Raw genomic sequence first — 11311 nt, 5'->3', positions numbered from 1 at the left:
AGTGCATGAATAACAATTTTTAAATAAAATATAAGCATTTCGAAATTATGCAATTAACAAATTTCTAATCAGAGACAAATATTTTTAAAATACATCACATTTTTAATTACGCAATTAAGATTTTAAAATATACGATGAATAGTTTTCAAATAAGAAACGAGCATTTACACTACATGATGTATCTGTTTTGAATTACAAGACAGAAAATCCGCAGTGGATTCGCATTCCAGACGTCCCGAAATCGGGACAAGAAGATAGAGAGAGAAAGAAGATAAGGTGGGCGGGGGATGTTGCGAGATGTATGGTGAGCCTCGATCCCGTGGCTCACATGCCACCGGCTGAAGTTTCGGCCAGTCGGTCGGGCACAAACATTTTTCAAAAGAAAAGACGAAATAGCATAGGTACACGCTGCCAGACACGGATTTTTGTCATATGCTCCCTGATGAACAGTAAAATCAAAATAAATAGTAAGAAAAATAAACTTTTGAAAAAATTTAGATGTTCATATTAGTGTGGTAAATGTGCTTAAATTTTCGAGGTAACATTTGGTGTTCGATTTTTTTTACATGTCAAAATGCTTAAATTTTCCACCTGCAAATTCGCATGTACCATTTGGGTGTGACAATGAGCATATCTATTTTTTATTCAAATTTTGTAAAATCCATTTTCGACACGCAGGAGCATGCTCCTAGAGCCAAATTGAATATCCGGCCGTCATGTTGAAAAACTTGTACTGTATTTCTGACCAGGCCAATAGCCCCTCCAAAATTCCTTAGCAGTTCGGGAGAGATGCCGAACGCCGCCATGGCCGGCACCAAGTTCTCGTCGTACCACCTCGCCGCAGCGCTCCGACGCGAGCGCGACCCCTCCGCCGCGCTCCGCCTCTTCCTCAGCCCGCCGACCACCCCTGTTTCCACCCCGTTCCGCTACTCCCTTCGCTGCTACGACCTCATCATCTCCAAGCTCGCCGCCGCGCGGCACTTCCCGGCCATGGAGTCCCTCCTCTCCAGCCTCCGCGCCTCCTCCCTCCAGCCTCGCGAGCCCCTGCTCCGCTGCGTCATATCCGCCTACGGCCGCGCCCGCCTCCCCGCCGCCGCCCGCCGCGCCTTCGCCCACCCCGCCTTCCCCGGCCCCCGCACCACCCGCGCCCTCAACGCCCTCCTGCACGCCCTCGCCGTCTGCAGCACGCCCCTCGCCGAGCTCCTCTCTGTTTGCCGGGACGCCGCCATCCCTCCGGACGCGTGCACCTACAACATCCTCATCCGCGCGGCTGCGGCGTCTGGTGGCTCGGTCGACCACGTCCGCCTCCTGTTCGACGAAATGCTGCAGCGGCGGATCGCCCCGACCGTCGTCACGTTTGGCACCCTGGTTGCCGCGTTTTGCGATTGTGGTCGTCTCGAGGAGGCGTTCGACGTGAAGGACGCCATGGCTGAGCAGTACAATGTGAGGCCAAATGCTCATGTGTATGCCAGCTTGATGAAGGGGCTCTGTCAGAGGGGGGATGTGGACAAGGCGGTTAGGTTCAAAGAGGAGATGGTGGCCGACGCAGATCTTGTGCTGGATCCCGCCATTTATGCGACCTTGGTTAGGGCGTTGTTTAGGGGTGGCCGGAAAGGGGAAGTGGTTGGTTTGCTGGAAGAGATGAAGGGTAGGGACATTCAGGCTGATAGAGTGGTGCACAATGCGATGATCGCAGGTTTCTGTGAGGATGAGGGCGATTTGGATGCTGCGTTCGCGGTGCTTGATGACATGCAGAACAGCGGGTGCAAGGCAGATGTAGTGAGTTATAACACGTTGGTTGCTGGGCTGTGCAAGTTGGGGCGGTGGCAGGATGCAAATGAGTTGGTTGAGGATATGCCTAGAAGGGGCTGCCCTCCTGATGTGGTGACGTACAGAATGCTCTTTGATGGCATGTGTGTTGCTGGGGCATTTCATGAAGCAGATCAGGTTTTGGATGAGATGACCTTTAAGGGTTTTGCGCCAAGCAAGGATGGTGCGACCAAGTTCATTCAGGGAATTGAGAGGGAAGGGGATGCAGTGTTGCTAGAGTCAGTGTTATGCCGTCTGGCGAAGGTGAATGCTCTAGAGTCAAGTGCATGGGAGAAAGCTGTCACCAGTGCGCTGAATGACCCTGCAGAGCTTATGACAGAGAAACATCTGAATAGTTTAAGATTCACTTGACTGGGTCTCTGGATACTTGATTAACCTGGTTGTTGTTTTGAAAGTATGATTGTGCTGTTTTATCTACTAAGCTACCACTATGTTGTATTGCTAGCCAAGGCTACCTATCAGGTTTTCCTACGCAATTCAGGTTGGTTCTTACCTTGAAGTTCTGTTAATGTTATTGATCAGCAGGACAGGACCAAAGATAGATGAAATATTAAGATTGAGTTCATTATTAATAATAGATGTGCATTTGATGCAGGGTGGATGTAGTGTGCAGATGAGAGTATATTGGCGATAAAAATACTTCATACAAGGTTATAAAAACATAAAAGGTATATGGTTTCTTAAGATTCTCTGAATACTGATATGCTTATGAAGATAATGTTGTTTTTTACATATTGCTCTGTTATTGAATCACAAGTGACATTGTGCTCTTCTAAATACCCTTTGACTTTTCCACAGGTTACAAGAATTAGCAAATGCCAGAAAGAGTAAAGATATTGGGGAAAAGACTTGACAAGTGCAACAGTCCTATGGCTATCTTATCAATTTTTCGCCTTTCAAAACTGAAGTATTCAGTTGGAAACAGATGTAGTGAGTATATGTTTACCACGTCCATCTCCTGCGCTCTGTGCCACACAGAATCAGCTCTGTTAGCAGTAGTTCGCAGCCGGAGCCTGGACTGGACAGTCTCTCCTGTTTATCTTTGAAAACCCTGGTGTCATCATGAAGGTTGTTTTTTTAGGGCCAGATTTCCTGAACACAATTTCCTGAAGGACAGAAAACCTCAAAGCTTCTGATTTTTGTTGTTGATATGGCTAGAAAGAAATAGACTGAGTCTTCAGGCAAGGGGAGCACTCTTCTCCTTGATTGCATACATCTAGGAAGAAGTTTCTGCTTGGAAGGAGGTTCGCCGGTTAATGTCTAGTTTAGTATTTTTTTTTTCCTGCCTGTAGTCCAACAACCTCCATCCGTTGAATAAAAATCTAGCACTTGCTCACATAAAAAGTGAACTTCTGCCTCCGTCCCATAATATAAGAGCGTTTTTGACACTACACTAGGGAGTATTTGTTTGGCATAGAACCAGATCAAGTTTTGTTTCACTCCAGTTTAAACCATTTTTCTTAGTTATCCTGCTGTTCCCCATATAAATTCTTATGATTATCGGATATGCAAACCTTTCATAGTTGATTTCCAACTTCCAATTTTGATTCTCTTTTATTCATATACAATCTACATGTAAAATAAAATCAGTACTGTATTAAGGTATGTATCATTGGTAAATGGTAAAGTAATATCCTGCACCATTAGCATGTAATTGGATCATTAGTCTTTGGTGCAAAGTATGCCATGACCTCTAGGGCCATTTTGTTTGGACTCAAATGAATGCTTTTAATGTCACTTTCATCAACTCATTAGCTGATTCTTTCACTTGTTTAGTATTTCGTATTAATGGAAATATGAGGTTGGTAAGCAATACTCTGAACACACCTGTAAATTTTTCTTTCTGTGTTGGTTCTAAGAACATGTCCTGTTCCAGCCTATCGGAAACTTGCTTGGAGCAATCATCCTGATGTAAACTAGTAAGTTTGGTAATCATTAGCTTGTTGCTTTTCAGCTCCTTATAACACTTTTGTTTCAACAATGCGGTTGCTGCCGACCATCCAGAGGACGCTGGAGACACGGTTTGAACTCTGAAAGTTGACTTCATCCGGGGAAGAGAAATGGCCAGTCGGTTCAGAAGTTGCATGTCTAAAGTCATCGCGCCGAAGCTCCTTTTTTTTCACAAGCGAACTGAAACTATTCCCAATCCAAAACATGTCAGGCTAACTACCCAGGTATGTACCCAGGTTATTCTCAAGTGCAATGCCAAATACTCTGCAAATCATATATATATATATACATACGATACGATTCCTAAACATTGAATCTGACATCTACAAGACCAAGAACATACGATGTAATAGTAATAGCTAACGACAGTGTTAGCTCTGTATAGCTAATCCAAATTCACACTCGGAAAATTTACATTAGATCGGGTGACGCGCAAAGAAGGGCGAGAACAATGGCGGAGAGAAGGGTGGAGACAGCCAAGGAGGTGACATGGCGGCACCCGACGCCGTAAGGCTCGAGGGTGCTGCTCGGCCCGAAGCTCCCGCTCCCGTTTAAGCTCCCAGGCGGGCCAAACGTCGATGGCGGGCTGCCGAACACAGACGGGGGACCGAAGCCAGACGGTGGTCCGAAGCCACCTGCAGGAGCGTCAAAGCTCGTCGGAGGGGCCGTGTCGGCTGCCGGGGGGCCAAAGTCGGACGGAGGGCTTGAGCCGACTGGAGGAGTGAGATCATCTGACGGAGGGGCGCCCAGGCTCGTCGGAGGGGCCGTGTCGGCTGCCGGGGGGCCAAAGTCGGACGGAGGGCTTGAGCTGACTGGAGGAGTGAGATTGTCTGACGGAGGGGCGCCCAGGCTCGTCGGAGGGCTGGCACTTGGCACGCTCGAGTTAGAGGTGGAGCCTCCTGCCATCGTGCTGCAAGCATGAAATTGGTACCGTGTCAGATTTGTGAAATAATCTGGGAGCAGGAGCGGGAGCGCTGACTATTTCAGGTATCACGGGAAACTGTGCTCACCTTCCTGCGAAGATGCACGATCCTGAACCTGCAATGAGCAATTAACATGAAAGAATCAGAGAACAAGAACAGCCAGCCATCCATGGTGGTACAGGACAGAAGGTTATGCATCGAAATGGTTCTTGTTGGTGCTTACTGGGATCAGTGGCAGTAGTGGTGGCGGTGCCGTTGAAGGAGCAGGTGGCGCCGGTGCTGGCGCTCTTCTGGTAGTAGTCATTGTAGGCGTAGGAGGCCAGCGCCGCCACGTTGTTCTGCTTGTAGCAAGCCCCTCCGGGCTGCACTGCGGAGCAGTCGGCCTGGCCCTGCCCGCACGCCCAGCTCAGGCCTGCCTGCAGGGCCGTCGGGTCTGCGTTCTGGAGCGCCACGCAGAACGTCCCTGTCGCCAGCGACCGCCTCCCGCCACCGCCAGGACGACGGCCATACAAGTAGCTGTGGTACACCAGCGCCCCAGTGAGACCGAGCTCCGCCGACTCCGCCGTGATCAGCGGGATGCTGGAGAAGCCCAGCGCCCGCATCGCGGCGTATGAGTTGCCGACTTTGGCTTCTGCGGTGGCCTCAGACGCGTGAGCTTTGAGGAGGAACAATGGCGAGCCGGTCTCCCCCAGGAACCGCAGGACACGCCCGGCGATGCCGGCGGACCAAGACGGGGCGAGTGGCACCGCGGAGAGCGTGGTAGACACCCTGACGCGGCCGTCAAGTCCGGCGGCGACGAGGGCGGCGTGGAGGTTCAGCATGGCGGGGACCAGCGAGTAGGCGGCGTCCCCGGGGGAAACGGACGACAGGGCGTCGCCTCCCGCCAGGATGTGCGTGATCATGGTCGCCGGGAGGAACGGCGCCACGTTGGCGGCGACCCAGAGCCGGGCCTCCTCCTGGAACTCGGCCATGTGCTGCAGATGTGAGTTGGGGATGGTGACCATGACCTCCGCTCCGGTGTTGGCGAGGGAGCGCAGCAGCCGGTGGTCTTCTCCGCTGCACACCCGCGCTTGCCTGGTCTGCTTAGATTGCAGGATTCTCGCGAAGTCTGATGGAGAATTTGACGGGAGGATCGTGTTGTCCTTCTCCTCCAGAGAAGTGCCTGTCCATCATGCATGAAGGTAAAGTTGAGTTTCAGTTGTCAGTAATTGCCTGGTCTGCTTAGATTTTTTTCTTGTTTGACCACATCTTCATCATTGGATCTGAGCTTCTCTAGTCGATCCCTAATAATTTAAATTTCAATAATCTTACACCTATTAAGGCCTACGTAATTTTCCATACTATAAACCTCTCGGCCCCCTGATTTTAACGGGGTGGGCCCCTTCCCTCTAACCGACCCAATAATCTTTCTCCGCAATATTGTTTATGTAAAACACACAACAGACCTTACGTAGGTCTAGCATTGCCCTTTAAATTTTTAGCCCCTCAAATGGTTTTAAGTGGTAACTTCTTATATTGGAGGACTTAAAAGAACAGTTCCTGGCCAATTTTTTTAATTTAGCTCCTTGAAACTTTTTCCACATATATTTATTTCAATACATTGCATAACATGCATGAACTTAAACTACTCGTTTCGAACAAAATAAAACTACCACTAGCACACTAAACTAAATAACTTAATCTTCTTCGGACAGGATTTTCTCCCTGTCCACTACCGGAGCAGGATTTGGAGTCACTGGACGGAAAATCGTGGATCCGAAGCTCGTCGGCGACAAACTCGGCATGATTCGCTCGGAGGTCGGCTATGTAGGCCTCGTCGATCTTCTCGAAGGCCCTTGATTCTCCGGCAACTCGCAGTGGTACGTAGATCACTTGGGGATAGACGGCGATGAATTTTTGGACGGGGCTGCTGCCGAGGGGTAAATTTATCTTCCTCGGCTACAAGGAGGCGGACCGCCGTCATGTCATAGGCGTGAGCCGCCTGCTCCGCCAACACGGGGCGGCTGCGTGGCCCTCTCCCAGTCACAACGCCGATCCGACGATGGCCCCCCATGTTGATTCAGCGGTGGTGACCCCTGACGACTCGGTTGCAGCCACTGAAATATAAGTGCCAGCCGATGCACCGCTTAATTTTTTAAAAGAGTTATAAACCGGATAAGGGTTCGGCTAGGTCCGGTTTAACTCTTCAAAACAATTTTTTGAAAGAGCTAAGCGGTTTCGAGGGTTCGACAAGAGATGCTCTTACAGCCACGCATGGCCTGGGGTTCAGTCTGTTGAGTGCTTGAGTAAAAAAATATCAGGATAACTGAAGCCTGAAGGTAAGGCTTTTACATGTGTCAAAGAGAAACACTGATCGAGAATATAAGATAGTTAGGTAGGTAGGACAGGCGCATCATTCAGTTTCTTATTAAACACGAGTCCTGAGCTTGGACGCGTGTTGTGTCACGTCTGCTTTTGCTTTTGCTTGTGTTGCTCAACTCAACAAGACAAGAGTCTTGAAAGAAAACGCACAGGCATCGCATCGCATCGCAGCTTAATTTAAAGTCCCTTTGTGCTGCTGCACACTTTCTTTCTTTCTGCGATGCTCTCTCTAGGTACGGGAATGAATGTATGTGAGTTAAGTAACGAATCTAGCTCGGAGGACAGAAAGCAAGCGAGAATGGAACCCGTGCGACAGTACGGGCACTGAAACCGGCCGGAGCACAGGCTTAATATAGTACATACCTGACGCTGATGTGTTGGAGAGAAGAAGCAGGACGAGAATGAAAATGCATCCCTGCCACTGCCATCTCTCGCGCAACATTCTTTAATTTCTCCTGCGAGCTAGCGAAGCAACGATGCAGACACTGCAGCTCCTTGAACCCTGAAGGCAGCACATGTCAGAATATGTACACATGCATACAAACTGTCAAAATTTTGCTATTTTGTCGACAGGTGTTTCAGTCCAGTTGGAAGGAAAGCCGGCAAAATTGGAATCGGTGGGAATAGTGCTAATCTTATTATTTTCCGGCAAACATGGGGCATAACCATATGCTGCGGGCCTGACGCATTATATGAGCTTATTCATGGTGCTTCCAGAATCCAGATGGCCGGTCACCAACAAGACTGTACTAGTAGTCCTATAACAGGAAACGCCACCGAGAAAGAAGAAGAAAGTAGTTAATTGAGGAGAACATGGACCAGGATATGCTCCCGCAACACTTTGGTCACTACTCTTGTGACAGCAACTGATCAACAACCGTTCCATCCAAGGCAAGTGTCGACATCTGGCAGGGCCACGATTGCATTGCATTTGCATGCATAGTCCACAATTCATTTTGGTGGGTAAACGGAGACACCTAACACTAGTATCCTAACAAGTGACTATACTTGATGAGTTGGAGTACCTAGTTTAGCTATAGCGACCGGAATGGATTTTGCTCCTAACTAACAAGGTATGCTCCAGTTTTTCATGAACACTGGTTTAGCTTCCTTGTATTTTTTTGCTCCTAGCTGAGGTATATATGCTCCATGGAAGAAGAAATGTCACCGCACGTTAAGCTGTGGGTACCCTGTTGCTTAACTACATATGCATGCTTGGGTGGTTGTTCATATATTAGTACTCCCTCCGGTCCTTTTTACTCTGCATATTAGGTTTGACCGAAGTCAATCTTATCCAACTTTGACCAAGTTTATACAAAAAATTATAGACATTCACATAACAACACCAATATCATTAGATTCATCTTGAAATATATTTTCATATTATATTTATTACATATTATAGATGCTAATAATTTCTAATATAAATTTGGTCAAACTTAGCAAAGTTTGGCTTTCGGCAAATCCAATGTGCAGAGTAAAAAGGACCGGAGGGAGTACAAAACAAAGCAGCAACCGGGCATTCTACTCTTTCTATATATCTGCATGCATGTGGAAGCGGGCGGTTGAATGGAAGCAGCAACAAAGTGAGCATGCATGCTGATGAGGTAATTTGTACTGGTTGAACTTGTGAGAAGACCAAACTAATAACTAAAAGAGCAGGAAGAGGAATCAATCAAACACGAAGATTCTACGTACGCTCCCCATAGATATAACCCCAGAACCAACACAAGGATGGATGTATGTATTGAAATCAAAAGGGGCAAAGGCACTACTTCATTTACCCATCCAGGCCAAGGGGTAAAAGGAGAGCACGTACGGAACGAGGTAGCTAGAGAATTTAGCAAGAGCAAGTTCAGTGGCAGAAAGAACTGACGACGACGGCCATACATACCTCAACTGGCCGCAAGAAGCTAGAGTTTGCTTGCTTGTGCTTCTCCTGGACGAAACTAAAGGTAGCCTTTGTGTTGACACGAGAGCTTGACGCCTAACTAGACGTACCTCTGGATGGATGGATCCTCCTGCTGTGTCCTGGAGCCTGCAGTCCGCGGCTAGCGGGAGAGGCCTCAGGGCCTATTTATATGCGCACTAGCTAGGTAATCACCTGACTGTGAGTGGCGGCCGCTCAACGGCGCGGCTGCATGCGAGAGAAAGTGCCTGGCTTGCCGACTCGTGTGTGGCTGGCCATTTTTTCTTTCGCTGCACCACAAAGGACCAAATTAAAGGAGGGAGAGAGAGAGAGATATATATTTTCTTGCTTGTGTGTGTATGTGTGTTGTGCTCCGTCATTTTGTCCGTGGAACGAACGTGTGTGCTTTGCATTTTGTTTCATGCACGTGTGGGTGGCGACGAAAGATTGACACTGCTGTTTCATCATGCACGTTCCTATTTTAGATGCCTTGTACTACTTCAGTAAGTTTGACCAAGAGTTTTGCTTCAGCTTGCAGCGCTGACGCGAGGAAAGCGTAGGCACAGGCACTCGCCACACCGTACTGAATGTAACTGCATGGCTTAATTTTAACCACAGCTCAAAGTTAACTGAATCCACACCGCGTATGATCACTAGTAATCCAGCCGTGTGAGCCCCTACACACGATCGATCGAGTCCCGCCTAACGAAACGACCATGTTGGGTGAGAAACCCAAGTTGAGTTTTACGTGGACGTGTGCTGTCGGGTGCAACTACGAATCCTAGTTCCGACGGTAGGAGAGCCTACCGCAACGGCCGTGCGAAACCAGACAGATGGGTTTGTCAAACCGGCCGTGCCGAATCACGAGCAGGTGAGCCATCCACATGCCTCCTCCGAATGATCCCTATCATCTCTCCTTTATCTGACGCCGATTCTTTACCAAAGCATGGCATATGTCGTTGATTAATTATCATGGCTAGCTAGCTCCTGCGTGCCAATCCCAGCTTACTTGCTCACTTTCGCCGTCCGGTGACGCTAACTCGTGGATATCCTCATGCACACCGCCGCTGCTTTTCGGGGTCATCGGCGCTAAGGTTTTCCGTCTGGTTGCACCAAGAAAAGAGACGGGCTAAAAGCATGCAGGAAATTCCATATTTCTGCCTTTAGGATCGGATATGTCTTGCGGCGCCGTCGACGGGGATCAAGTGCTTCGTGCGTCCTCACTTTGGTTGGATAGCTGACGCGACGGGAGTCACACATGCATGCATGCATGCATGCACGCACGCACGACTCGTTGTTTCCTCACACCGGATATTTTATACCGTTTTATACGCAGATGTCACTGGCCGGATTTACCTGCCAATCACCGTCGAGTTCCACTTAATAAGGACTAGCACGAGTAAAAATAATACAACAACGGCTGGCTGGGCTATATGTTATGGGTGTGGCTAGGATTTAACTAGCAGCATCTCTACAGCCGGACATCTCAAATCCGTCTTATATGCTCGGGCGGGCTGCCCGGTCAGCCTCCAATCATGTTTTTTCGAGCCGGAAACGCACTGGCGGTCCGAAGCTCGTCTCCTCCGTCGGACCGGTGGCGCCGCGTAGTGCATTGCCCGGCTATTTAAGTCGACCGGCGGCACCGAAATCTTACCATCCATCCACATTTTTCTCCTCCTGTCCGCCACTGCCGCCACATTCCAGTCAACCCGTCCGCCTAGTAGCCATGCCCCCACGCCGCCGAGTGAGGAGCGATCCATTTCTGATGCTGGAGCGCCGGGTCGAGCTCCTTCAGTAGATCCGGGCTAGGCGCGAAGCCTGGATCGCTGCGGGGTTACCTCCGGATGCAGTGGATACGGAGGAGGAGTTGGAGGTGGAGGATGTGAGGGACACCGGCGACGGGATCTGCAGGCGGAGCAGCAGGCTATCCTCGATTCTCTCCGGTCGGAGTTGGATGCGGAGGCAAGACGCCGTCACTGGCAAGAGATGGAGGTGCAAGAGGAGGCGGACGAGGCGGAGATGTTCGCTTACATGGATGAGGTCGAGCAGGAGGAGGATGAGCCAGAGCCCTCCTACCCGCCCGCCCGGCCGGTGCCAGGCACTGTCGTCGTGGACATCTCCGACGACGAAGAGTAGCTAGGGTAGTACGTAGATGTAATACGTAGGATTTCTTTTACATGCTTTGTATGGATCTAGGGGATGAAATATAAGAGAGACGGATGCAAAGTGGCTAATTTGAGGGGTGCTCGGTCAGTGCTCGCGGACGGGGCCGGATTTGCCAAGTCCGACTGTAGATGCTCTAAGTCTCAGTCAAGTGACATACTGCCCCCCCCTCCTC

General features: G+C 49.4%; 2 protein-coding genes across 4 annotated transcripts; one reads left to right on the top strand and one right to left on the bottom strand.

The window, feature by feature from the left end:
- The first annotated feature begins 754 nt into the window (after window positions 1-754).
- Window positions 755-4115, top strand: LOC119319647 (putative pentatricopeptide repeat-containing protein At1g53330). 3 transcript variants are annotated; one of them, XM_037594094.1, is made up of 4 exons: window positions 755-2311; window positions 2426-2498; window positions 2629-2760; window positions 3785-3913. In XM_037594094.1, exon 1 carries the CDS (start codon window positions 790-792, stop codon window positions 2179-2181), a length of 1392 nt encoding a protein of 463 aa, XP_037449991.1. In that variant the 5' UTR covers window positions 755-789; the 3' UTR covers window positions 2182-2311; window positions 2426-2498; window positions 2629-2760; window positions 3785-3913. The 3 variants fall into 3 exon arrangements, with proteins under 3 accessions (XP_037449991.1, XP_037449990.1, XP_037449989.1); XM_037594093.1 differs by having other exon boundaries at window positions 2629-3074; window positions 3785-3896; XM_037594092.1 differs by having other exon boundaries at window positions 2629-4115.
- LOC119319646 (glucan endo-1,3-beta-glucosidase 4-like) lies at window positions 4044-9120 on the bottom strand. The gene is made up of 5 exons (XM_037594091.1): window positions 8959-9120; window positions 7428-7566; window positions 4927-5865; window positions 4791-4818; window positions 4044-4690 (listed from the first exon to the last, which is right to left on the bottom strand). The coding sequence occupies exons 2-5, from the start codon at window positions 7504-7506 to the stop codon at window positions 4192-4194; spliced, it is 1545 nt and encodes a 514-aa protein (XP_037449988.1). The 5' UTR covers window positions 7507-7566; window positions 8959-9120; the 3' UTR covers window positions 4044-4191.
- Window positions 9121-11311: the final 2191 nt, after the last annotated feature.

Source organism: Triticum dicoccoides, chromosome 6A (genome assembly GCF_002162155.2).
Source record: "Triticum dicoccoides isolate Atlit2015 ecotype Zavitan chromosome 6A, WEW_v2.0, whole genome shotgun sequence".
NCBI classification, from domain to species: domain Eukaryota; kingdom Viridiplantae; phylum Streptophyta; class Magnoliopsida; order Poales; family Poaceae; genus Triticum; species Triticum dicoccoides.
The sequence above is the reverse complement of the archived record's forward strand: the minus strand, read 5'-3'. Positions and strand labels throughout refer to the sequence as shown.

Bases quoted from the DNA above. Each gene is read 5' to 3' on its own strand.
- LOC119319647 (XM_037594092.1), top strand. From the start codon at position 790: ATGCCGAACGCCGCCATGGCCGGCACCAAGTTCTCGTCGTACCACCTC.
- LOC119319646 (XM_037594091.1), bottom strand. From the start codon at position 7,506: ATGTTGCGCGAGAGATGGCAGTGGCAGGGATGCATTTTCATTCTCGTC. The intron at 5,866-7,427 runs GTATGTACTATA...CATGATGGACAG, and splicing joins CTCCAACACATCAGCGTCAG to GCACTTCTCTGGAGGAGAAG. The intron at 4,819-4,926 runs GTAAGCACCAAC...TGCTCATTGCAG, and splicing joins CACTACTGCCACTGATCCCA to GTTCAGGATCGTGCATCTTC.